The 26,087-nt window shown below is 43.7% G+C and overlaps 1 protein-coding gene across 1 annotated transcript in view; it reads left to right on the top strand.

The window, feature by feature from the left end:
• The window catches only part of THBS4 (thrombospondin 4), a gene marked incomplete at its 3' end in the record, with an annotated part of 36,325 nt that extends 11,325 nt beyond the window's left edge, over positions 1-25,000 (top strand). Inside the window, exons 5-21 of the mRNA XM_010078468.1 lie at positions 1,074-1,156; positions 1,756-1,807; positions 3,154-3,326; positions 6,407-6,544; positions 7,150-7,227; positions 12,784-12,936; positions 14,262-14,366; positions 14,603-14,710; positions 16,200-16,359; positions 17,042-17,160; positions 17,928-17,980; positions 20,013-20,206; positions 20,504-20,682; positions 21,649-21,697; positions 21,797-21,993; positions 22,526-22,698; positions 24,861-25,000. Of these exons, the coding sequence (XP_010076770.1) occupies positions 1,074-1,156; positions 1,756-1,807; positions 3,154-3,326; positions 6,407-6,544; positions 7,150-7,227; positions 12,784-12,936; positions 14,262-14,366; positions 14,603-14,710; positions 16,200-16,359; positions 17,042-17,160; positions 17,928-17,980; positions 20,013-20,206; positions 20,504-20,682; positions 21,649-21,697; positions 21,797-21,993; positions 22,526-22,698; positions 24,861-25,000 (2,154 nt within the window). The remainder of the gene's footprint in view (positions 1-1,073; positions 1,157-1,755; positions 1,808-3,153; positions 3,327-6,406; positions 6,545-7,149; positions 7,228-12,783; positions 12,937-14,261; positions 14,367-14,602; positions 14,711-16,199; positions 16,360-17,041; positions 17,161-17,927; positions 17,981-20,012; positions 20,207-20,503; positions 20,683-21,648; positions 21,698-21,796; positions 21,994-22,525; positions 22,699-24,860) is intronic.
• Positions 25,001-26,087: the final 1,087 nt, after the last annotated feature.

The raw sequence follows: 26,087 nt of genomic DNA, 5'->3' as shown, positions 1-26,087 counted from the left end.
AAAGAGTGTGTATTTGTGAAATTTGTTTTGACATACAGACTTAGAGAAGTAATCGAATAGCTTCTTGAGAGAGATGAAAACTCAGAAGTGAGCTACAAACAGAAACTGCTATGAGGTACTGTGCTAAACATGCTCCCTGCTTCTGTCACTGGGTCAAAACTAACATTTAATTTAACAAATGGGAGTCTTATGTGAAGATTTTTGGGTTGGTTCTTGTCCTTCCTGTGGCTCACTACAGATGTAACTTTTGGTCTTGTCTTAGAGCTCTTTAATTGGTTCCTTGATATTGAGAACTGGCTTTGGTGTGAATTCATAGCCTGAATTGAGTACATGTTTTGTGAGTCCAAACAAACTCTGTGGCCCCAAGAAGCAAACACAGCAATGAAACTTGTATACAGTGTGATGAGCCGCCTTTTGGAAGAAAAGCCAAATGGCTGTCGCAGGTATTAAAAGCACTTTTTTTTTTTGATAGAGCAGGTGCTCTTGATTCACGGTTGGAGATGCACCCTGAGCTTGCTCAGAAAGCTGGGTAACTTAACTTTGAAAAGAGTGCAGGAATCAGTTGTAGTGACATGGAATACACTTACGGAGTGTGACTTCCCACTGTATGCCTAGATACTTCACGTGTTGTCCTCCTGTCCCAAATGGGTTATCACAAAAATGCAGTCTTGAAATCCTGAGGTTTCACTTAGGGTTGCTGGTGTCCGGCCTGGGGCAAACCAGTAACACTGGTGGCATTAGTTGCCAGTGTTGTTAGGTCTTACTAGAAAGCCTTGATGCTGAAATAGTGGCAGAAAAATCACGGACTGCTTTTGTCTCTGTGGAGAGGTTTCTGCTTTGCCTGTTTCCATGGTATACAGTGGAGCTCAGTCCAGAAAAGCCTTGAGTTCTGGCGCACCACTGTATAAAAAATGGAGCTAGATAACTCTGTTTGCTCTAAGGGCTTAAGTAACAGTAATGCCTGCCCTCCTTGTCTCTTCACAGTGTTTCTAACTTGTATCTCGGAAATTATCATGGCAAATGAAGGAGTTATGTTTCATTGTGCATTCTTGTTCATTGCTGTTTCCCTGCAGGTGATTTTAATAGGCAGCTGATGGGTCAGATGATGCAGATGAATCAAATACTGGGAGATGTGAAAGACCTTCTCAGACAACAGGTATTGTATAAAGACTTCAGTGTGAAATATCCCAAGCTTGCAACTTTTGATAGAGTCAGGGCAGAATTCACATAAGTAATAAACTCCTGTGTGGAGCTCATTGCCTCAGATGCATGACATAGTGGAGAAGAAATAATCATATAGGTCCTGGTACCCTGTGCTTATTATAGACGATCACTGAATGTGGGAGTGCAGGGGACTTGCTTATTCACATCCAGAAAATCTAGTGTCTTAAGTGGACAGGAACTAGAGCAGCCATCCTAGCCAACTGTTAGATAGAGGTAGGTCTGTTGCACAGAACTGAAGTTGCATTTGTTCCACTTGCTGGTGGGTGTCAGAACTGGATTTGCTGGTGGTGCATGCCTTTGGTTAAGCATGTCATCCTTAAGGGTCCTGTTGATGAAGGCTGAACTGAAGTACAACCATTGTCACTGTCCTTAATTTTACGGAGTGTAAAGAGCATCTCATTTCAAGATAGGGTATGTATGTTGCATGGCTTGAGTGGCATCTTGGGGAAAAATTCTAATGGTTCTTCTGGCAGCCAGGTGCAAACTGGAGCTGCCTGTATCCAAATAATGTTTATTTTCTATATCCTCAAGGTCAAAGAAACAACTTTTCTCAGAAATACCATAGCTGAGTGCCAAGCATGTGGTAAGTATTCCTGTTATTGCCTCTAAAAGGCAACCAGATGAGATGTACAGTCATTTTAAAACTAGTATTGATTGCATCAGCTTTATGTGGCTTCTAAGCAGTACTTTTAAAAAAAAATCCTGTGTCTGAAGTTCTAGACCTATTGGACACAAATTTAAAATAGGTTTTCATTCGAGTAAAAGCTTTCCGTAGATCTGATGATCACCTGTTGGGGAATAAAACTTCATTAAACCAAGCAGTACCATTCACCCTGTCCTGCCAGCTCTCACTTTGCCACAAAGCTGTGCCACATGTTCGTGATGGGGGGAGACATTGCGTGCCAGGTATCTTGTGAATGGTCTTTGCAAAAGGACAAGGGAGGAATCATGTTCTGCGCTAGCTGGTATTGTCAGTCTGAGAAAGATCGATGTAGTCCACCTGAAAGTCATGTGATTCTGAGTAGGCAGTCACTGGTTAACAGCAGTAAAACCCAAAACGTGGTCTCCATCTGTTCACTAAGTGGAAGAAATAAACGCTTTCCCAAATGCCACTGCGTGGCCCTGCTACACGACTGACAATCAGAACACACATGCACTCAGTGTAAAAACCAAAATACTCCCTCACTGGGTGGGGCAAAAGGCCTTAAGCTCATCAGGCCTTTTAGTTGATTTCTTCTCCCAGTCTGTCAACCTCATCAAAACTCAAGTTGAGCTCCAGCCAGGTTAATTTGTGTACATAAGTGCCAAAGAAAAAGTCATTAAATCCTGCATGCATCAGTACTAAGGTTTAGCACCTGCCAGAGTCTCAGAAAACCTTGCTTTTCACTAGGGCTGGTCTCTGCGCACCTAAGCCAGCGTACTTGCATGTCTTGCTGCGTGTTTGCAGCTGCCAGCTGCTGCTGCTTTATTCCTCTTACTTGTAGACTGTCAGGTATGCTCTTGTGAAACCATGGCACTGTTTTTCTTATGAAGTTGTAATGTTGCTGATTTAGCCAGAGAAGTGCCTTGTACCATCACACTTGAGTCCCTTAGGCCATCCAAGGTCCCTGGCTTTCAGTTTTGTCCCCTGGCCAGCAGCAGATCTGTGCTGCGACTAGCCTAGCAGGAGGGCTCCCATGTGTAGCCATGAGAAGCCTGTGGACCTAACAAAATAGCCTTAATTTCTGCAGTCTGGGGATGCAGCAAGCTGCTGGGGCATTCCCAGCATGAAGTCTCTTCAGCCACAGCACAGCTGGAAGCAGTGCAGTGCAAAAACACGAAGGCCCTGCTGTGCAGCGTCTTGAGGATCTCTTCAGAGCGCTTGCCAGCTGAAAGCCGTGATGGATGTTTCTTTCAATTGCTGAAACTGTTGTTCTTTCTGCATTAAAGGTTTGGGAACTGTGAATTTTCCAACTCAGCTTCCTAGGCGCAGTAAACCCAAATGTGAAGTTAATTCCTGCTTCAGGGGAGTCAGGTGCATGGAGACAGCAGAGGGATTTCAGTGCGGCCCCTGCCCTGAAGGGCTCACAGGAAATGGAGTTACCTGCTCAGATATCGATGAGGTAAAATAGTGACTTTCACTGAATTAAAAAGACAAAAAAAAAAAAAGCTAAAAAGCAGCTGTTCCATATGTATCAATGGGTTGCTGATGCTTGCTGTCTTCAACATTTGCTGACTGCTTGCATAGTGAGTATTAATTCATTCATATTTGATTCTAACTCCCTATTTTGCTATTGCGGCAACTTTATGGAGGTTATATGTGTGAAAACTTGGAATACCCTAGTGAGTTCAGAAGTCACTTAAAGGAGTTTAGTGTTTGAAAAAAAAAAAAAACCCCAAATAACCAGAACAAGCTTTTGACATAGTTGTTTCTATTCCATGAGAAGATGCAGTACCTTCTGTTACAGGCAGAAGTGCAGAAGCTCTTCTCGTCAATACGGGCCTTGTTTCTTTAAAATGTAGAGCTCCTGAACCAGCCTTGGAGACCAAAGTCTTCTCTTCAACCCAAACTGGAGCCATGTTTTCAGCCTTACCTTAAAAGTATATGAAAGAAAATAAACATCTGTTGTTATTGTTGCTTCTTCATGGTTGTGTTGAAATTGGATAATGTTGACTTAAATGTATTTTTTTTTTCTTGTGCTATGTTAGAAACTCAGAGCTTGCTCATACTGAGGACTGAGTTAATAAATTTACAGTCTCTTAATTAAATAAAGCTTGTGTTAGCTGGAATGTTACACTTACTCAAAATACAAACAACAAAATTGCTTACAGGCTCACTGCATTTTTTTTCTGTGTGATGATTTTCACTATTACTCTTTAGTGATTTTTGTGGAAAAGCACCTGGATGTAGTAGGCCAGGGAACCAGGAGAATTAGGTCATTAACTGTGCCTGTGGATAACACAGTACTACCAATGTACCTGCCTAATGATGTAAAACAGCAAAAGCAATTTCTTTTTTCTCCTTCCTAGGCAACAGGAGATGTGCTTTGACTGCTGTTTTAGTTTACTCCCTCCTGTAGGTCGTCAGCAGAGAGGATGTGATGTGCCCAACTTTTATATCTGTCTGTGAAAAACACTGGGGAGAGAAAGTGGGTTGAGTGTGGCCGTTTCCTGAGCTGTAGGTGATGTCTTTTGCCTTGCCTCACGTGGCATGGACTGTGTCTGCTGCAACAGAAGGTGCGAAATAATAAGAGGTGAAGCTTTGAAATGTGAATGCAAGAGGTGAAGCTGAGACAGCTGTGGTGTGAGTTTCATGCCACAGACAACCATGGTGGGAGACTCAAGCCAGCGTAGGTGGAGCCCACCACTACAGATGGGTTCAATTTCCTGAGCCGTACCCAGACTGAGGCAGAGCATGGCACTAATCTCCTCCCTGCCACTTTCAGGGTAGGAGCAGCTCTACCCATGACAGCAGTGGTGGTAAAACAGACCGAGACTGGCCTGTTAACAGTTTAACATGTCAATGTGGTTTTCCATGAGCAGTCAGGCACTGCCACTGGACATTGACATGCAATTTGCTAAAGTGGGGTCACAGGGATAAGATACAGTTTTGCTTACATGAGGTCTTTACATGGACACTGCTACTAAAATGCCACCTAGTCTGGTGTGGTTTTTTTCTCCAGTAAATATCTCTTTTAACAGCTGAATTTTCACTGATGGTTGTGCAGGGAGGAAAAAAGAGATAATAAATGGCAATAGCTTTCACTGGCTAATAAGAGAGGATGTGTCATATTATTTGTTTTCCTGAGTTAGCTGAGACTAAGAAGGAAAGTAATTTTGATTTTTAAAAAGATCTTTAGGAATCTCTTCAGGGACAGCACCTTTCCACTGAATAAACTATTTCTGTATTTCCTAATGACTGGCATTTTAAAAGGATTTCACTTACAAATCTAGAAGCTTCCTCACTAAGAGCTGCTATCATCTTTTCTGAGGCTGTTAGCATCTCTGCAGTATGCTCCTTTATTCATTGCCAGTTTGAAGACACTACTTTCATATGCTGATGCCCTGTATCTTGGGAGCTGCAGTTCTGCTCTGTGAACGGTGTAATTTGAGTGCCCTCTGCTGCCTACAATAAAAAATCCACTGCAAATAAGGAGCACAAAATGTCTGTCCTGGGTTTTACATTTTCCTGAATGCTAGTTGTGGACCTACTTCTCACAAATCTTTCTGTCAAACATGCTTAGATATTAAACATACATTTTCTTGCTCCTCTGTGTGTGTGTGTTTGGTTCCAAAGTTGTGTATTTGTTGTAGGTGGATACCTTCTGGCTTGTTCTTTCTCCTCTTGCGGATGTTTTTCTGTTAGCAATGGAAGTGGGGAAAAAAAGGCATATTTTTAAAACTTTTATATTTCTTTCTTGTGTTTCTTATTTATTGTTGTCTTTGAGACATAGGCAGCATTTTGGGGTGTTGATGTTTTCCGTACTCTTACAAATATTACCTAGGGGCTAGTGTTGATGTTGGAGAGGCAGCAATGCATGATGTGGTTCCCAAATGACACCCATAAGCCAGTGAAATGGACCACAGCCATTCTGTAACCGCATGAGGCAATGAAGCGAAAAGTGCCCTCAGGCCAAGGGTGATGCTGTGGGCATGTGGTATTTTGGGAGAAGTGCTGAGGGTTGTCTATGGGCCTCTGGTCTGAAAATGTGTGCGTGCCACTGACACATCCGTGGTCATCCGGCTCACGTTTGTGTTACTTCTGGCTATGAGATTTGCCCAAATATAAATGAGGAAGAATGCTGCTGCCACTTCTGTGTGTACAAAACAAAACTGCAGGACCATTTGGTGGGTTGGAGTTACACAGCTTTCCTGATACTGTGGTCTGGACCCTTCCAGGGGGGTTCTCAGCCTCCGAGGGAGCTGAACCTGCCCAGCAAAAGGAAGGACTGGGGATCAGCGCTTCGAGCATCAACTATAGGCTATAATGGAAGATTGCAAATGTTACTTCAATTATAGAAATAGCTGAAGACCTACTGGGGTCAGAAATACTTACAGAAACTGTTTCCTCTGTAAGCCAGCTCTGAACAGAAGACATACAGACATGGCATGTAGCACCGTCTTTGAGAGGTCTGTACATGTAGTCAGTGTCCAGATATTACTGAAGCATGAACATGTGCTCAGTTCATTTTTTTCTTTGCAGTGTCGTTACAACCCTTGCTTCCCTGGTGTGCGATGTGTGAACACTGCTCCAGGTTTCCGATGCGAGACCTGTCCCCCAGGATATACAGGACAAACTGTGCAAGGGATAGGACTCAGCTACGCCAGGAGCAATAAGCAGGTGAGTGGCAGCATCCCTGTGGCAAGCACCATTGCAAGGTCCTGGTTTATGTCAATGCAGCTATATTGCATTTTATTTCTACTTCAGTCATTCCGTAATTGCCTTGTGCAGTTAGGCAGAGTTCAGAATATTTCATATAATTTAATGGGAGTATTAACACTCTAATAGTCGGGACCGGTATCAAGACAGGAAAAAATGTCATTATCTTCATAGGTATCTCTGGTCTATTTTAAAGGGGGCTCTATTGATTTGAGTAAACTGGTTTTGAATTAGGAAGCGAATTATAGAAAAGGCCTATTCTACTGTCATTTTTGGCATGTTCCTGTAGTGCCCTACTAGGGGAACATAGTTCTTGTCTAAACCCTTGTGGGTGAACCAGAAGCCCATCCTAAGGTTGAAATTGTCTATATCACAGTACCTCTTCAGGTTTTATGTGTCTGGAGATCAATTGGAAAGTTAGCCTATGGGTATGTCTGTGCCATTCTGAGAACAGTTTCAGGAGGCGCTATGACACTTTTCTGGACTTAAACTTTAGTCTCTTTTCTTCAGACTTGGATCTCAAATTGACATTATTTTTATTACATTTTAATTTCTTTTATTGCTAGGTCTGCTTAGATATTGATGAATGTCAGAATGGTGGACTCGGACTCTGTGTTCCAAATTCCCATTGTATAAACACTTTGGTAAGCACCTTTTCATTTGTGGCTTAAAAAGAAACTGATTGTTTTAAAATTCCCTGGGGCTAGGATTGGATTTATGGCTCTGATTGAAGAGCTGAATAATACAATTTGTTTGTTGGCTTAATCTAAATGAAAGAATCCTTTCCTCTTTTGCTAATAATAAAAAAAAAAAAGATCAAGATTTGTCATTCATACATCCATCTGAGCTGTATCCTTACCACTTTTCCTGTGGAACAGTAGGAACTCTTCTCTCCACACCATCACGTTATGTGTGTTTCTGAATGTATTATTGCAATGAACCTCCTTTGAAAGATGAAACCTTTGCTTCCCCTCATCTCTTCCCAGCTGGGAACTGCTGAAACAAGCTGTTCCCTTGAGTGATCTTTTTATAGGAGTAATGTCTTCACTTTGTTAGGGTATTTATTATAGAGTACTGGATATCCCTCTAAATAAAGAGAGGAGGAAAGCTGTAATTGGTACAGCACTTTTAATATCCTTAAATACCAAATCCAGGAGAGCAAGCATAGTAGAAGTAGAAATGGTTTGAAAGATGTTAGTTTCCAATAGAAGGGGCATACAACCATTTTTATGCTATGAAGCAAGATGGACCTTTTACTTAGAATCACTGAATTGTAGAATTGTTTAGGTTGGAAAACACCCTTAAGATCATCAAGTCCAACCACTTACCTAACGCTGCCAGGTCTACCACTAAACCATGTCCCTATGCGCCACATTTGCACGTCTTTTAAATACCTCCAGGGCTGGTGACTCAACCTCTTCCCTGGGCAGCCTGATCCAGTGCTTGACAAACCTTTCAGTGTATAATTTTTTCTCAATACCCAAACTAAACCTCCCCTGGTGCAACTTGAGGTCATTTTCTGATGTCCTACGACTTGTTACTTGGGAAGAGAAACTGACACCCACATTGCTACAACCTCCTTTCAGGTCTCCCTGCAGTCTCCTTTTCTGTAGATGAAACAATCCCAGATCTGACAGGTGCTCCTCACAAGACTTGTGCTCTAGACCCTTCACCAACTTTGTTGCTCTTCTTCGGACATGTGAGGGGCCCAAAGCCAAACACAGTATTCAAGGTGTGGCCTCACCAGTGCCAAGTACAGGGGGATGATCACTTCCCTAGTCCTGTTGGCCACACTGTTTCTGATACAAGCCAAGATGTTGTTGGCCTTCTTGGCCACCTGGGAACACTGCTGGCTCATCTTCAGCTGACTGTCGACCATCACCCCCAGGTCCTTTTCCACCAGCCAGGTTTCCAGCCACTCTTCCCCAAACCTGTAGCATCACAGGGGGTTGTTGTGACCCAAGTGCAGGACCGGGACTCAGCCTTGTTGACCTTCGTACAGTTGGCCTCAGCCCATTGATCCAGCCTGTCCAGATCCCTCTGTAAAGCCTTCCTACCCTCCAGCAGACCGACACTCCTGCCCAGCTTGGTGTTGTCTGCAAACACTGAGAGTGCACTCGATCCCCTTGTCCAGATCATTGATGAAGATATTAAACAGAACTGGCTCCAACACTGAGCCCTGAAGAACACCACTTGTGACCAGCCACCATCCGGATTTAACTCTGTTCACCACAACTCTTTGGGCCTGACCATCCAGCCCGTTTTTTACCCAGCAAAGAATACACCCATCCAAGCCATAAGCAGGCACTTTCTCCAGGGGAATGCTGTGGGACACGGTGTCAAAGGCTTTACTAAAATCCACATACACAAAATCCACAGCCTTTCCCTCATCCACTAAGCGGGTCACCTTGTCATAGAAGAAGATCAGGTTAGTCAGGCAGGACCTGCCTTTCATAAACCAGTGCTGATTGGGCCTGATTGACTGGTTTTCCTCTTTATGCCACTTATGCCACTGTCAAATACCGTGCCACTATAGCTGCTGCAGAGAGCAGGCTTTCTCTGTAACAAGAGAAGGGTTAAAAGTGTCCTGCAGGTGTAAAGGTGGTCCTTTTTGCAGGTAGGTGTCGTTGAAGCTACCAGTAGTGTTCAAAGTGCTGTGCTTTCCTTGTGAATAACCTTTTTTTTCTAGGACTGCTTTCACTGTTCAATATGTATCTCTTTTTTTTTTAATATCTAGAACAATTCAGTCACATGTATCTTATTGCATGAGCAGACATGACTAGCCCTCCTCAGGCTTTGCAGAGGGCAACAAGTGACCTGCCATCTGTCAAAACAGAGCAGTGTGAGTTTCTTACTTCTGTTTCCCTTTAGAAAGTTTGGTCTGGAAGTGCTGCCTTAAAGGCTATTTTAATGCATACCAGGGCTTGGTATAGCACAGAATTTACTGAACAAATGCAGCAGACTCCAGAAGATATTACCCTGGTGTCCATTAGGACCAAGTGCATGGGCCAGTGTGTTTTGTATAGGCCATGCCATTTGCATGCCCCGGTGGTTATTTTACTCTTCAGTCATCTATATATCTTCATCTTCAGCCTGAAAGTATGCAGACAACACAGAGTTAAAATTTAGAATGAAGATAGGAATGGAGGACAAAAATAATTCCCATTTGGGTAGTAGATGTCTCTGTCTGTTGTGACAGACTGGGACAATCCTGGGACAGTTCATGGAATCATAGAATCATAGCACGGTTTGGGTTGGAAGGGATCTTAAAGATCATCAAGTTCCACCCTCCCTGCTATGGGCAGGGACACCTTCCAGTAGACCAGGTTGCTCAAAGCCTCATCCAGCCTGGCCTTGAACACCTCCAGGGATGGGGCATCCACAGCTTCTTTGGGCAGACTGTTCCAGTGCCTCACTGCCCTCACAATAAAAATTTCTTCCTAATATCTCAATCTAACTTCTTTCAGTTTAAAACCATTACCCCTCATCCTATCGCTACACTCCCTGATAAACAGTGCCTCCCCATCTCTCCTGTAGGCCACCTTTAGGTACTTTTATACCTTACTGCTATAAGGTTTCCCTGGAGCCTTCTCCACATCTCCAGGCTGAACAACCCCAACTCACTCAGCGTGTCTTCGTACAGGAGGTGTTCCAGCCCTCTGATCATCTTCATGGCCCTCCTCTGGACTTGCTCCAATAGGTCCATGTCCTCCTTATGTTGAGGTCTCCAGAGCTGGATGCAGTATTCCAGGTACTACTCACAAGAGCAGAGGGAGAGAATCACCTCCCTCGATCTGCTGGTTGTGCTTCGTTTGATGCAGCCCAGGATACGGTTGCCTTTCTGGGCTGCAGGCACGCATTGCTGGCCCATGTTGAGCTCCTCGTCAACAAGCACCCCCAAGTCCTTCTCTTCAGAGCTGCTTTCAATCCGTTCTCCTCCTTCCAGCCTGTATTTGTGCTTGGGATTGCCCTCAAAGAGATGGGACTGACCAGCCTATAGTTCCCTGGGTCTTGCTGATTTCCCTTTTTAAAAATGGGGGTTTCCCCTTTTCCAGTCAGAAGGAACTTCACTGGACTGCTATGACTTTTCAAGTATGATGGATAGTGGCTTAGCAGCTTCATCCACTAGTTCCTTTAGGACTGCTGGATACATCTCATCAGGCCCCATGGACTTGGGAACCTTCAGGTTCCTTAAATAGTCTCAAACATGATCTTCTCCTACAGTGGGCTGTTCTTTCTTCTCCCAGTCACTGCCTTTGCCTTCTGCGGCTTGGGTGGTATGGCCTGAGCACTTGCCAGTGGAGACTGAGGCAAAAATGTCATTGAGTATCTCAGCCTTCTCCATATCCCAGGTAACCAACTCTCCCAGAATAACCAAGTATCCTGTTTCCTTCTGGAGAGGACCCACATTTTCCCTCATCTTCCTTTTATCACTGGCGTACCTATAGAAGCTTTTCTTGTTGCCCCTGATATCCTTGGCCAGATTTAATTCCATCAGGGCTGTAGCTTTCCTCACCTGATCCCTGGCTGCTCAGTTTCTCTGTACTCCTCCAAGGCTACCTGTCCTTGCTTCCACTCTCTGTAGGCTTTGCTTTTTTGTTTGAGTTTGCCCAGGAGTTCCTCATTCATCCATGCAGGCCTCCTGGAATTTTTGCCGGCCTTTCTCTTTGTTGGGATGCATGGCTCCTGAGCTTGGAGGAAGTGATCCTTGAATATTAGCCAGCTTTCTTGGGCCCCTCTTCCCTCCAGGGCCTTATCCCATGGGACTCTTCCAAGCAGATCCCTGAAGAGACCAAAGTCTGCTCTCCTGAAGTCCAGGGTAGTGAGTTTGCTGTGCGCCCTCCTCACTGCCCTGAGGATCTTGAACTCCACCACTTTATGGTCACTGCAGCCCAGGCTGCCCTTCAGCTTCACACTTCACACCAGCTCTTCCTTGTTGGTGAGAACAAGGTCCAGCACAGCACCTCTCCTGGTTGGCTCCTCTGTCACTTGGAGAAGGAAGTTGTCATCAACACATTCCAGGAACCTCCTGCTTTGCTTTATGTCCTGCTGTGTTGTTCCTCCAACAGATATCAGGGTTATTGAAATCCCCCATGAGGACCAGGGCTTGGGACCATGAGGCTGCTCCTATCTGTCTACAGAGGGCCTCATCTGCTCCGTCGTCCTGCTCAGGTGGCCTGTAGCAGACCCCTGCTATAATGTCATCTGTTCCTCCAACAGACTTTGTACGGAAGAGTGAAGTTGTGTGAAGTGTCTTAGTTTTTTACAAATGGATGGATGCACAAGCGTGTCAGAGATCTGCCTGTTTCTGTTCCTTGACATGTCAAAAATAATTATTCACTACAAGGAAAAATATTGTTTTCAATTAACTTTTATGTCATAGGTTACAAATTTACAAGTATGTCAGACAGAGACAAAAGCCACATTGGATGCCTAAAGAAGACTCCTTCTCATCAGCATTTATCACTTTGTATCTCATATAGTGATTGTCCCAGCACACACAGAGATTCCTTGGCTTAGTTCCTTTGGGTTTGTTTACACAAGAGAGTAGCACAAATATAAAATACATATGTATGAATGTAGGTAAACCATTGCAAAAGGTTACACGGATGTTCTTATTGCAGTGTAAATGAGGATGATTGTGTCTTCAACTCCTGAATTATTTTCTGAAGAACAAGATTCATCTCAACTTGGTTTAAAAACATTTAAATTAAAAAAAAAATCAAATGAGGCAAAGACACGATGAACTTCCTTGTCTCTTTTTGCTTAAAAGTTGTGCCCAGTTGAGTTTAGATAAACTGGTGGGTTTGCTTTACACTGAAATAAGAGCAGCCAATCTGACTGAGCAGGGGCTGCTTAGAATTTTACACAAGGTTTTGGCCACCTGGACGCAGCTCAGAGTGATGCTATCAGGGTCAAGGCTTCGTGAAGATGCTTTTGCTGCTACATGACTTTTCTCTGGCTTAGCAAAAGGCTGGTCAAAACAGGTGAGTTGAGTGTGTTTTCCAGCGTGCACTGTGGGAGCCAAACCTGAATTTCACATAGAAAATAAAGGTTGGTCACAGTGCAAGAGGCCTCAGTGGATGAAAAACTCAATTTGCACAGCATAAGCAGTGTGACATGAATCTCATTCACATGCTTACTTTACAAGAAAAAGAAGTCCTGTTAAAAGGCTGGCTACTAACTTCTTGTTCTTACAGGGGTCTTACCGCTGTGGCCAGTGCAAACCGGGATATACAGGAGACCAAGTCAGGGGATGCCAGGCTGAGAGAAGCTGCAGAAGTCGAGCCCTCAATCCATGCAGTGTTCATGCCCGTTGTATTGAGGAGAGGAGGGGAGAGGTGACATGTATTGTGAGTTCATAAATTCTTGCATTTGTACAGTGAAAAAAATAGCCTCTTTTAGGCTGGAACTGAGGTCTTTGTGGTAATTTTATACAGTTGGGTGTTTTAACCAGATTGTGGCACACTGTCCCAGACCAGCTATGAAGATAACAGAGCTGAGTCTATCTTGCAATTGTTTTCTTCTTGCAGCATGCCTGTAGGGCAGCCATGCTCATGTACCATATTTGCTGTGTCTGTGTAATTAGATCTTTTGGGAATAGCTTTTATAGACTTTCTATAGTCTCCTCAGAAAGGACTGTCAAGTGTCACGCTACAGAAGACATCACAAGGACAAATTCCTCTGCTACATAGCTGTGAGTAGGGATCCTCTCTGCATACCCAATGTTCCTGTATTTGCCTGCTGATAGAGACGGTATTTTTTCAAGTCAGACCACAGAATCTAGGCATGGGTAGTCTGTACTATGCTTTCCAGCTGTAGGAGCACCAAGTGGCATATGAACTTTCATTGTAAGAGTCTAACTGAATTATATTAGTTTTTCCATCTTGCAAGGGGAAGCAAGAGGCTAATACTGAGTCCTAAATTTGGATACAGTGCATGCTTTTGCTGGCATTTGTATTGTTCTCATTTTTAAGTACATCTATTTCAGAGAAGAATCTAGGATATTTTAAGTCTGTACTCTAATGGGAAGATGCCTAGATACTTGTGTTAGACAAGGTCTCATTTTAGGAGGAGGCTGTGGTTTGACATGCAGTTCTATACTTGTATCTTCAGTTACAACACAAATTAGGCATTGGATTGAAACAGTATCAATTTAACTGGCTATGAGAAACTTGTGTGCAGATGTACTTGCTTTGCTGATGCAAACTTGTTAACTGTTAGCACAGTTTTCTCTTAAAACTTCCTCTAGTTGCAGGTATATTGTTGAGATACTGAACACAACACAGTTGTCCCATCTAACCATGGGCCCCTTGCAGAGCTGCCTAGGTCCCCTCTTTTCTTTTTCTCCACCTGCAGGTGAGGAACCAAAATTGATTCCTGACCAGTGTCTAAAAGAAATCTATAGCTCCCACTGAAATCATTAGGTGTTGCAGGCACACATTCCATTTAACATCAAGTCTTAGCTCTTTCTAGCTGTGCCTAAATATAGAGTGCTTGAAACAAAGATTTTCTTTCCACATTGAGAGATGCTGAAGTGTACCTCATTGTACTTCAGTGTCTGTCCGTACCTTCTGTATGTTAGTGTTTTCAAGACTGAGGTGGGGTTTCCCTCTTGAATATTGCTACAGTGACATGTTAACCTTTTGGTAGTACTACTGTGGTGTTGTATTGATAGTGCGGCATTGGCTGGGCTGGTGATGGTTATATTTGTGGAAAAGATGTTGACATTGACGGCTACCCTAATGAAGAACTCTCATGCTCTGCTGAAAACTGCAGAAAGGTAAGAAATTATTTCTTAATCCTATAATAATTCAGAGTGTGAAGGGGTGAAGAGAAAGAGTGGAAGAAATATGATTAGATGTATTAATCTTTTTTCAAGTTATTGAATTCCTCTGGATAAATTGTATTTAATTTGATTAATTGATTAATTAAAACAATAATAGAAAAAGTTGTTCCAATTATGAAGACACCCAATTTACCCATACAACACCAGACATGTCTCTTTTTTTTGTCTAGGACAATTGCAGATTTGTCCCAAACTCTGGACAAGAAGATGCTGATGGTGATGGAATTGGAGATGCCTGTGATGACGATGCGGATGGAGATGGCATTCCCAACGAGCAGGTGCTGTGTATAGATCAGGGTGCAGGCATCTGCCCAAACAGGATTTCACGTTACTGCCATAGGCAGTGGTTTTGAAATGTGGCTGACTGCTATTTGCTGGAGATGATCCCATACCCATCACTGTCAGCAGCTCTCTAAATCCTGTCCTTTTCTTTTAAATAATGCTTGCTACTATAAGACCTAAAAAATGCAGGCTGTCTCACCCAGCCTTAAATCCCACCAGCGTACGCTCCATTATTACATTATAGAATTGAATTCTAGAGCTTTTTGTATACAGAACTTGTGTCCTTCTGTAACACTCTCCCATAGCACGGCCTTCAGGAACATTACTTGTATTAGTGTCTTTCTTTTTAAAGAGCAGGTTGACCTGACATCACACTCCGTGAGGGATCCAAAACCCACATAAATTAAAGTGTGTCTTGCCAATAACTTGAAAAAGCTTTGAATCATGTTCTCATAGCGAAAGAGGTTTCCATGTGAGTACGCTACTACAGAATACATCAGAGAATAAATTCAGACTGTAAAAGCTCTTTTGTGTTAACCCCATATCCACAGGCCCCGTGTTGTTCTTCATGAAGATCCTTCTGTAGTATTGCTTAATCCACTTCCAATGAAAATGACAAGAACACTCTATCCAGAGTGCAAATGTCCATGTGGAGCTAGGGCAGACTAGCAATCACAGAAGGTCTGTCTCAGGCTGTTTTGCCACAGAGGCTAACCCTGAATTCTGGTAGACTGAAGCAGCTGGGTTTATTAATAATCTATAAGGAAGGATGTTAAATCCTCCTTCAACTGTAGATCTATATTGCAGGCTCAGCACCTTCATAATCAAGTTAAGTTCTATATTGTTGCTAAGCTCTTTTCTGCCTCTGTGTGTGCAAGAGGATGAGGTCATGGGTGTGCTAGATGGGAGAGGAAATAAAGTTTTCTCCATATGCCTCCTGATGGTCTTAGAGAGTCAACAGCAGCTTGGTTCACCAAAAAACAAAAACAAAAAAAAACCCCAACAAAACCAAATCAAAAACCTTGTAGCTTTTTGCATCAAAACGTCCTGTTTTCCAAGCATTTTGGTTTTGGTTGTAGTCTCTACCAGAAGGGGGCAATGGCCTTTCACTGAGAGCATCCACAAACCCTGTCAGGGTCTCTGAACTGCAGCTTTTGAGAAGGACCATGTAAGGAAGCCAGAGCACCAAAACAGGTTAGTCACCATGGATGCATCCAAAATGAGAATCACAAGTCAAGGTTACGAATAAAGCCTTAAGATATTGAGTATTTATGTTTAGTGTTGCCACAGTGTGGTTGAAAGCACAGCTTTGAAGGAGCCGGTGAAGTCTGATCCAGAGCTAATATTCACATCAAATGTTAGGCTGCTCCCAGTAATAATTTTTTGTGAAAGCAGAAATAAATATAAAAATTATATAAATCCACTAAAATAGAAATTAAAGATTCAGTGCCCGGTTCATGTGTGATTTGGCTGTGTCTCTTGCAGGATAACTGTGTCTTGGTTCCCAATGTTAACCAGAGAAATGTTGACCAAGATATCTTTGGAGATGCTTGTGACAACTGCCGCAATGTCCTGAATAATGACCAGAGGGACACAGATGGTGATGGGAAGGGAGATGCTTGTGATGATGACATGGATGGAGATGGTTGGTAGTTCTTCACTTCCTGTTTCTCTGATGTTCTTGAAACTTGCCTAGAACATGCTGTGTGTTAGGAGATTTCCTGTCACCAGCTGCTAAGTGTTGACACTTTGTCTTTCTTCATGAAACCTAAGTTTGGAATTCTTTTCGTTCAGCCTAGTATAGATCTTTTAGCCTCGATGGGAAGCACTGTAACAGATAAACCAAGCCATGTTTCGTGTTTAAGTTAAGGTCATTGGTCATTCAGTAATTCCTTAAAAGCTGCAAACATGTCCCAGAGTACCAAGCTGCTGCCTGTCCCAGATACCCAAGAGCTACATCATGTATTATCTTCATTGCTGAAGGAGGCTTGAAAGAATTGAAAAAAATCACAACACTTCAAATGTAGTAATGAAGTTGAAATGTCCCATCCTGTAAGCTATGATACAGGAACAGGATAGAATGGATTGTGTGTAATTAATAAAGTGTGTGTGATGGGGTTGAAAGCTGTTCTTTAGCAAGATGTTTCTAACCTGTTAAATGAATGGATGCACACATAAGAAAGGTTTGCTGTGGGGGCTTATAATGTCACTGCAAGATGAAGTAGTTACTGGAAATTAATAGTGTCTCTACTGTTCTTGAGGTTTAAGTTGTCCACTAAAGAATATGGGAATTGTTTTTAACTAACATTCAATCCACTTTTCACTAGGTATTAAGAACCTTTTGGATAATTGTCAGAGGATCCCCAACCAAGACCAGGAGGACGAGGATAATGATGGTGTTGGTGATGCCTGTGACAGCTGCCCTACAGTCAGCAACCCAAACCAGGTTAGCAGGCAGAAGGAAAAAATATCTTCGTTTAGGGAGAGGGACTGCTGAGGTTCAAAAAGATGACAGAGAATGAGGCAGCCCATGCAGCCACAGTGTTTAACAGTAGGTATTCAGGAAAGTTTTATGGAGCTTCAGACTCTCCTAATGTGGGAAAGAATACACCAAGTGTATTGTCATAGCTTGGGATGTTGTTAGCACCTCTGCCCTGCCAGTATCTTCTACTGTCATGCTCTGAAATGCGGGCATGCTCCAGTCCCACAGAGCCCAGTGCCAGACTCCACAGAGTGGTGATTTATTTACACTGGGTATTTTTTAATTAGGACAAAATCCTTGTGTCCTTGTTTAGTGAAAACTTCACTGCTCCTAGGTGAGAAGTCAGTGAGATTTTTCGTATGTTTTCAATTGTGATTAAGCCCCTTGTGACCAATAAAAAATGCTGGAAACTTTAGAGAAACATAGTAGTTTTTAAAACTGCTTATGAAACCAGCCTTGGTTAGAAATCAGAGATACTTATTTCCAGTAGTACAGGAATCTTGCTTGAGCTGCTCCAGTCGAGTTTAACACTGTTTATTAATTCTCTGGGTTTTTTTTTTTTTTCCTTTAATAAGACTGACTTTTTGGTTAGATGGATGATGCAAACAAGAAAATATCTCAAATGTTTTACCATAATTTATTTTAATTGTATTTGATTTCATTGTGTTTTGGTTTAATACTGTAATTTTAGTAGGTGCTCCCTGTTAAACTTCCTGTGTTTCCTTTTGCAGTCGGATGTTGACAATGACCTGGTTGGAGATTCCTGTGATACGAATCAGGACAGGTATGCTGTATCGTGGCTTGTAACAGCAGCAGGGAAGTGGAAGAGGCTAGTCTTGAGCTGAGGCATGCTACTGACTCCTGGAGAGCTCTAATGCCTTGGACCAGCCTGGGTTTAACTCCAGTACCTCCTCAAAGAGATGTTATTTCAAAAACAATGTTATGATTTATCAGGCTTGTTGATTCACTTCCCTGTATTAGTAGAGTTACAGCTCCATTCACCTTTAGCTCCATGTTCACACAGGCTTTCCTGTGAGTTCCTGTGGAAGTGACATTCAGAGCAATTCTCTGGCTGTAAAACCCAGAGCACTGCTCAGAGCTTCTTGGTGAGGTACAGTCTTTTTTGTTTTCTTCATTTTTCATTCCCTTTTCTTCTTTTTTTTTTTTTTTTTTTTTTCCGTAACGTAAATTTCACAGTTAAGGGCTATATGTTCTTCTGTAAGAACCTAGTGTTTCAGAAACAGAATTTTATTATCAAGTGTAAAATATTTGCAGATAAACCCCTTTGCTTTAGCACAGTGAGAGTGGCAAGGCTCCTCTGTGGCTTTTACATGCCCTGAGCACTCAGGGGAGCATGTCCCATGACAAACTGCTAACTCTTGGCTGGAAGCAGCTCCTCTGTGCTCCTCACTTAAGGCAAGAGGAAAGGGAAGGGATAAATCCTGTGCTGGCACAGCATTTCACCAGCCACGGAGGGCTGCAGGGTCTCACCCCAGGGCCATTGGGTGCTGCTGTCTGGCGTGATAAGTGTGGGGATCCCACTTCCCTGCCTCCACAGGGAGTATTCCCAGTCAGTAGCTACCAAGGGACAGTAGCTACCAAGGCCCCTAGCTGGGAGCTGTTTTACTTTTAAGTAGATACAGCCTTGTTTCCTTCCTGTTTTAAAAAAAGCACGTTTTCTTTTTTTTCTTCAAACCTAACTAATGTGTATGAAGCATTTCCTGTAGAAACGCTGTAGCTCTGCCTGAGATTAACTTTGCAGTAGATACATGTGTGTGGTCCTCATTACATTTTATCTTAAGAATGTGCAAACATTAGTTGCTCTGACCTGAAATTAAAGCATCTTTGTTAAGCAGTGAGATATAGGTAGGAATATGCATAGCTTTACACAGCAGCAGTACCTTAATTTGTCTGCATATCACTTCTGCTCTGCCTGTGCTGGGCAAAAAGCTATTGAGGGACACGCGTGCTTATCTCCAGAAACTATTTTCTTTCTGATGTGTGTACAAAACACACCTGACTTTAGGCTGTCTTTTTTGCACAGATGCACTTAACTGTTGGCATGGAGAAACAATGCAGCCACCTCATAACTTTCCAAACCCTTTTCTATAGTGTGTGTCTCCGTTCCTTGTGACTCTTCACTGTAACCAGCTGCTGCAGCTGTGGGCTGGAGGGGTGATTGGGACCTTCAGACTTTCTCCTCTGTTTCTTACTGTACTGCTCCCCAGCAGGACCGTAATGTAACAACACTTGCTTTGCAAGTGAAAAAGCGAGTGAAAGAGGTGCTTGTTTTCAAACAAGTCTGAATTGAGGTGCTCATACAGAGTCTCCCATAAATTTTCATTCACACTCACACCTGCACATTCATGAGTACCAAGACACTGTGAACAACGTGTGTGACAAGGGACACCAGGTGTTGAGCTCTTGCTGTCTCCTGAGTGCCTTTTGAGTGGTGACACCGCACTTGTTGGATGTGCCTTAACCACCCTTCAGGAGTGGGTGTTGTTTGGGATCTTGGACTCTGGAATTTTTTCCCACTCCATGTAAGCCTTCTTTTTCTTTTCCTTATCTGAGGTTTTTTATAGCTCCAAGCTTAGTCTTCATCTTCCTGCCACCTTATCATCCAGTTTCTGTTTATTCCTTGCCTCCTCACTGTTCAGCCACCTGAGTGACACCAGGTCGTCGTGCTCCGCTGGTTTGTTTGCAGCTCTGGCACTGCCTCCAGTGCATTTCCTGTGCAGTTACCTGTGCTGTCCCCTATGCAGAGGCAGGAGCTGATGCTGGCATGCCATTTCTTTTTGTCTCTGTGCTTGTAGCGACGGCGATGGGCACCAGGACAGCACAGACAATTGCCCCACCATCATTAACAGCTCCCAGCTGGACACGGATAAGGATGGGTTGGGTGACGAGTGTGACGAGGATGATGATAATGATGTCATTCCTGACCTCTTGCCCCCAGGCCCTGACAACTGCAGGCTGGTCCCCAACCCAGGGCAGGAAGATGATAATGGTAAGACAGACCTTCAGGAGCCACTTTGGCGCTTAGGCACTACATCCTTCTCCAGGCATTACACATGTACACCAGGATCCGACAGAGTCACCGTGTCTGCATCCACTCATCCCAGGAGGGACCCCAACACACAGGGGCCCTTTGGCCAAGGCAGAGGTCCTCCAGTCCCCTTCTTGAGCACTGTGGCCATTGGAGCTGAGACTCCACCTGCTTCTCAGACACCCTGATCCAGTGGCTCAGCCAGATGTGGCTACTTGCTGCACCATAAATCTGCTTTCACTTCTCTGATGTGTTCAGGTGATGGAGTCGGGGATATCTGCGAGTCTGATTTTGACCAGGATACAGTGATTGATCGCATCGATGTGTGCCCTGAGAATGCAGAGATCACTTTGACAGACTTCAGGGCCTATCAGACAGTGGTGCTGGACCCAGAGGGGGATGCGCAGATTGATCCCAACTGGGTGGTTCTGAACCAGGTAAAAATACATGTGGTCTTTCTTACCTGTCTCAGAAAGATAATTTGAAAACCAGAGTAAAACTGTTTCTGTAATTGCTGGATGTCTGGAAAACAAGTGAAAAGTAGAAGCTGTTGGTTGGTTGACTGTTTTACAGGAGTTATAATAAAGTAACTTTGTTTTAGCGTATGATAGCTTGAGCTTGATGGTCCTAATAATCTAAAATAACTACAGGCTGGTCAGCTTGTTCTGAGTGAACCTCACTGCTGCCAAGAAGGCAAACATGAGACTTTTGTGTCACCTTATTGAAATATTTCTGTAGCAAACAGTTTCATGAATCCTTCCCAGAATTTGAAAGTCTGACCTGTGGTGTAGCAGAGCATTTGCTCATAGATGGAGTCCAAAACCTGTTATTTACACTAAGAAATTTTAACCTTCAGCAGGCTAACGAGTTCTGAGTCACAAGGAGTGAGCAATTTACTCTCATTGCCAAAGCCTCTGCCAAGCCGGCTGAGATATATACACCTTCCTTAACTGAGTCCTGGCAGTCAGCTTAATCCTGAACTTTGTGATCAAACTGTATCAGCTAAGCCTAGGAAAAACTCTCTTCCTGCCCCCAGCCCTCTTTACACACCCTCCTTCCCCACCCCACCTCCCACCCCCCCCAGTCCCATCTCCAATTCTGGCCAGTCTCAGTGATTTTCAGAAGACGACTGGGGTTGGGAAATAAAGTATCAGAGTGCCAGTATGACAAATTATGCAATGGGGAAAGAAAAATCATTCCTGACTCAGAGCACACAAGCAGCTGAAACATTAGTATCTGATTATAGCTCTCATTTTCATTCAGAGCTACAAGAGTTACGGACATGTTGTGAGAAAACAGAGGAGATGGATGGAGGGGGTGCTAGAGGAAGGCCAGAAGAAACTGCCAGGCTTCACAAACCCAGCTTGTCATGCATGCTAACCACCCTGAATTTACTCTTACAGGGCATGGAAATTGTACAGACTATGAATAGTGATCCTGGCCTTGCTGTTGGTATGTACCCTCTTCTGAGATTCAAGTCTTACAGCAGAAGACTTGCAGCATGTGAATGCATTTTCTGCAGACTTGCTTTTAACCTGCGTGTATCCGCAGGTTACACAGCTTTTAATGGCGTTGACTTTGAGGGCACTTTTCATGTGAACACGGTGACAGACGACGACTACGCTGGCTTTATTTTTGGTTATCAAGACAGCTCTAGCTTTTATGTAGTAATGTGGAAACAGACTGAACAGACGTACTGGCAAGCGACTCCCTTCAGAGCTGTTGCAGAGCCCGGCATTCAGCTAAAGGTACTAGTCGTGGCTCCTAGCTGGGGACACAGTGGTCACCACAGCCTGGCCACGCCATCGTTCCATGCATTGGCCATGCCACCCCGTCATCTGACTGCCATGGGTTTATGCCGTCATGCTGTGCATTGGCCAAGCCATCACACTGCATGTCAGCCGTGCTGCCCGACTGCTGTTTTCTCCCTGCTCCAGGTGTCAAAACTGCAAAGTCACACGGCTGCCACACAGCCCTGTTAATTGCACCATTTTTTAAGGAATTTCGTCTGCAGTCTTGCCCCTCCTCATCAGCTGGAGCATTTAGTCTCTGCTCTCATTGTGCTCTGACTGTAATTGGTCACATTACCTCCTTCTCCATGGTCCAGGTACTCAGTTGCTTTTCCATACAAGCAGTGCCTGTCGTTATGTGAGAGAAGTTAAGGGCCTGTGAGTAGGAGAGGGGGTGCTTCTGCAGACCTGCTCCCTGCCACAAAAAGACTTTGAGCTCCTGACAGTGACATTCCTCTGTGGTCAGCATTGGAAAATTGTATTTCTGCAGGCTGTGAAATCCAAGACAGGCCCTGGCGAGCACCTCCGCAACTCCCTCTGGCACACGGGGGACACCAGTGATCAGGTCAGGCTGCTGTGGAAGGACCCCCGAAATGTAGGGTGGAAAGACAAAGTCTCCTACCGCTGGTTCTTACAGCACAGACCCCAGATTGGTTATATCAGGTAAGAGAGAAAAGGACAGATAAGGTGAATTCAAGTACACGTCTGCCTAAGCTGTTGTTTCTCAACACCTAATTCAGACAATAATCTGAGAGTTCATAGTATGTCTGGGCTTTGCACTGATGAAGCCTTATAACAGGCTAGACTTTTGAAATTCAGCCTGTAATTCTTTTCCTAGGAAAGACAGTTCCAAACTAAGCCTGTTCGGAACCGAAGTTTTCTACCATCTGGCTGTTGCAACTGTGCCCTACCCTAAGAGTCCCTTTTCTGGCTTTAATACCTTGTTTTCCAAGTGACTACTGGCCACTGATCTGACAAACAATGCTTTTCAAAATTTCTTAATTTTGATCTTTTAGAGTATTTTTATTGGAATTGTGATTGTTCATTTATGTATCCTGGGATAACAGAATTAATATACGTTGTCCACTTAAAGGTTGTGATCTTAAGATCAGTAATTACCCTGATGTGATAGATTTGAGATTACATAGCATATATTCAGAAAGTTTGTCAAATCTATGTAATGCATGTTATCTATTCTTATTTTGTTATTTGAAAAAAAAAAAAAGATATTTTAAAAAAAATTCACCATTCAGGAGAAATTATTTCACTCTGCAACATCCAGATGAGCAGGTATTATACTTGTAGATCAAGATTGGTGCTAAAATGCAAAAAAATAAACTGCTCTGGCATCATCAGCTCAGGTTTTGCAATCTTATAATAGAACAGAAATACAGGTAAGTCAGTTCTTCAAAAAGTCACCACCCTGCAGCTGAGATGCAGTAACTTGATGGTATAATTATTCCACTTTTCTGGTGCAGAGCATCTTCAGTGATAGTTGGAGTTTGACTTTATGCTAAAATGGATTAAGAACATTTCCACTGTCAATTATTGTGTCCCAGTGACTGGCCAGTAATGAATAGATCTTGGGTGGTAACTTTTGTTTAGACCGAGCTGTTTGTGAAGCTCCTTCATGGGCAAGCATCTGCCTGTGGTTGCGTTCTCTCCAGCCAGCCTAATTAATGCCCCCTGCAACAGCGAAACGTAGCAAACTCAGAGTAACGATATCCTTCAGAAACTAAAGGCAGCCAGGCCTAAAACAAACCCCTGCCAGCTCTCTGTCCACATCTTGTTGTGGTCTGTTTAGGCCAGATGCCACAGACCATAATGTGTCTCGCAAAGGTTTTCTGAGGCTTCAAGGAAGCCTAGGAAAAATGTCACTTTAGCCAGCCTCTCCCACGGAAATTTGAAAGACAACAAGTTGTATTCATTGTACAGACACTTTTGAACTGCCTTAGCAAATCAGGAAATAAACATGGGAACATACAGGAACTGGTGGGTTTTTTTTCTTATTTTGTGAAAAGACACAGGAAGTTTCTTTCCCTTCGCCACTTGCTATTTTCTTGCACGTCAAACCAGCAGCGTCCTCATCCAAAACAGGGCCCTCCAGGCTCATCGTCGCCTGAGTCATTTACCCAGTACCCTAGAGGCTGAGGACTTGGTGTGGACAGCCCTGCAGCAGCTCAGCTGGCTCCAGTGTGGTCCCGCTCAAGCCCTCAGTACAGGGCACATGCTGGGGAGCTGGCAGCATGCAGCTGTTTCCAGAGCTATTTGGGAATTTGCTGATGGGTTTTCTAACAAGAAGATGCCAGATCATCAGAACTGTTTCTGGAATTAATCACACTCACATTTTAAAAGGAATCTCACAGTCAAGTTAAAGATTCCAAATGGTTTGTTTGAAACTTTGCCTATTAAAAAAAAAAAAAAAAAAGTAGTTTAGCTTCAGACTGTCTGAGAAAATATCCATCTGGCCTTCTTCAACCAATCTGATCTGGTTCTCCCTTTCTCCTGTAACTATCAACTGTGGAAATTTTCAAGAGTTAAAGATCTCAGCCTGACTGACTACAAGAAAGAATGTTCCAAGGCTTTTGTAGGACATGTAAAAAAACAACCACCACCGAATGCCCTCCCTGCCCAGCTCTTGCCAGTGTGCAGCCATTGCTCCAGTTCCCAGCCTACAGAGGATCTGTCTTAACTGTTTTTTCTCGCCTGGGTTAGATGGGATGATAGCATGTCCAAGGCTAGAGTGACCATGATAACAAAATTACTTTTGTGAATGTTGCAGCCTTGGAAAAGACCTAACAGAGCTTCTGCTTGCTTTCATTAAGGGCAAGATTTTATGAAGGCTCTGACCTAGTTGCAGACTCTGGTGTAACCATAGACACCACGATGCGCGGAGGACGACTTGGAGTTTTCTGCTTCTCTCAGGAAAACATTATTTGGTCCAACCTGAAATATCGCTGCAATGGTAATGTTGCTCTTATGTCATGTTAGCTAAGAACTAGCAAGCAACCACGAAGAACCAGTAGTGCGGGTGTTGGATTAGGCCATTTTGCATCCTTTCCTTTGCTTTTCATTTACAAGTTATTCACAGCTGTGAAACGCCTCCCCTGACAGCAGCAGCACACTGTAGCCCAGCCAGACAGGAACTAACACCTCACAACCGCTCCTCCCCGAGCAGTCACTCTGCTGCAGAGATTGTGCCAACTAAGTAGTATAGCTGTCATCAGAGAATTAGAAACGTTATTTAAAACCAACCATCCGTGAGAATTGTACATGCACAATATTCTGTGGCCATCATGTGTGTAGGATGTCTTAAGCTCTGAATACAAGGTGAAATAAATGTGGAGAGCCAGTGGGATCAGTCACCAGGCATCAGTGTCACTTGGGTACTTGCTGGTTGCTCCTGTCTGTGGGAGGACAAGATCATAAGATGCCCTTCCTCCCACGGAGGTATGCTTCTGAGACCCTGTGGGAGTGTGCTGGCTTGCTCCTCCTGGGGTAAGAGCCTCGCAGCTTAGCCCTGATCTCCCACTATGTGGAATAACTCAAACTGTGGTCACTCACAAAGAAGCTCATCATCTCAGGGTATTTGTGCTTTGTCAGCAGTTCAGCTAGCTTGAAATAGAGTCGGAGGGGCTGCCCCCTTCTCTCAGCATCAACCCCTTTGTGACCAAGGCAGCCTTAGGAAATTAAGTTACCAGCCAAGTTGGAGTAGTTTCTTTGCCTGCTTTCTGTGGATCCAGGAAGCACAGCCCAGGTCTGCGGCAGACACAGCCGCTGCACAGCCAGACCCTGGCTCTGTGGCTTGGTCTGGTGATGGACTCTGGTTCTTGGGCACTCGGTACATCTAGGCTGGAGTTTGGAGGTCATGGTTGAACAGGGGAACTTCTAGACAGTGGTGATTACAATTTAAAATTACTTCATAAGTGTCTCAAACAGTATGTGTTTTCCCAGAAAGCATGTTTGAAAACTGCCACTGAAGCCATACTTTCCTGGCAGTGAACAGGCAGTCACTTTTATAGAATCATAGAATCATAGAATGGTTTGGTTTC

Source organism: Pterocles gutturalis, unplaced genomic scaffold (assembly GCF_000699245.1).
Source record: "Pterocles gutturalis isolate BGI_N339 unplaced genomic scaffold, ASM69924v1 scaffold1263, whole genome shotgun sequence".
Classification (NCBI taxonomy): domain Eukaryota; kingdom Metazoa; phylum Chordata; class Aves; order Pterocliformes; family Pteroclidae; genus Pterocles; species Pterocles gutturalis.
Note: the sequence above shows the minus strand (reverse complement) of the source record. Positions and strands in the feature narration are given on the sequence as shown.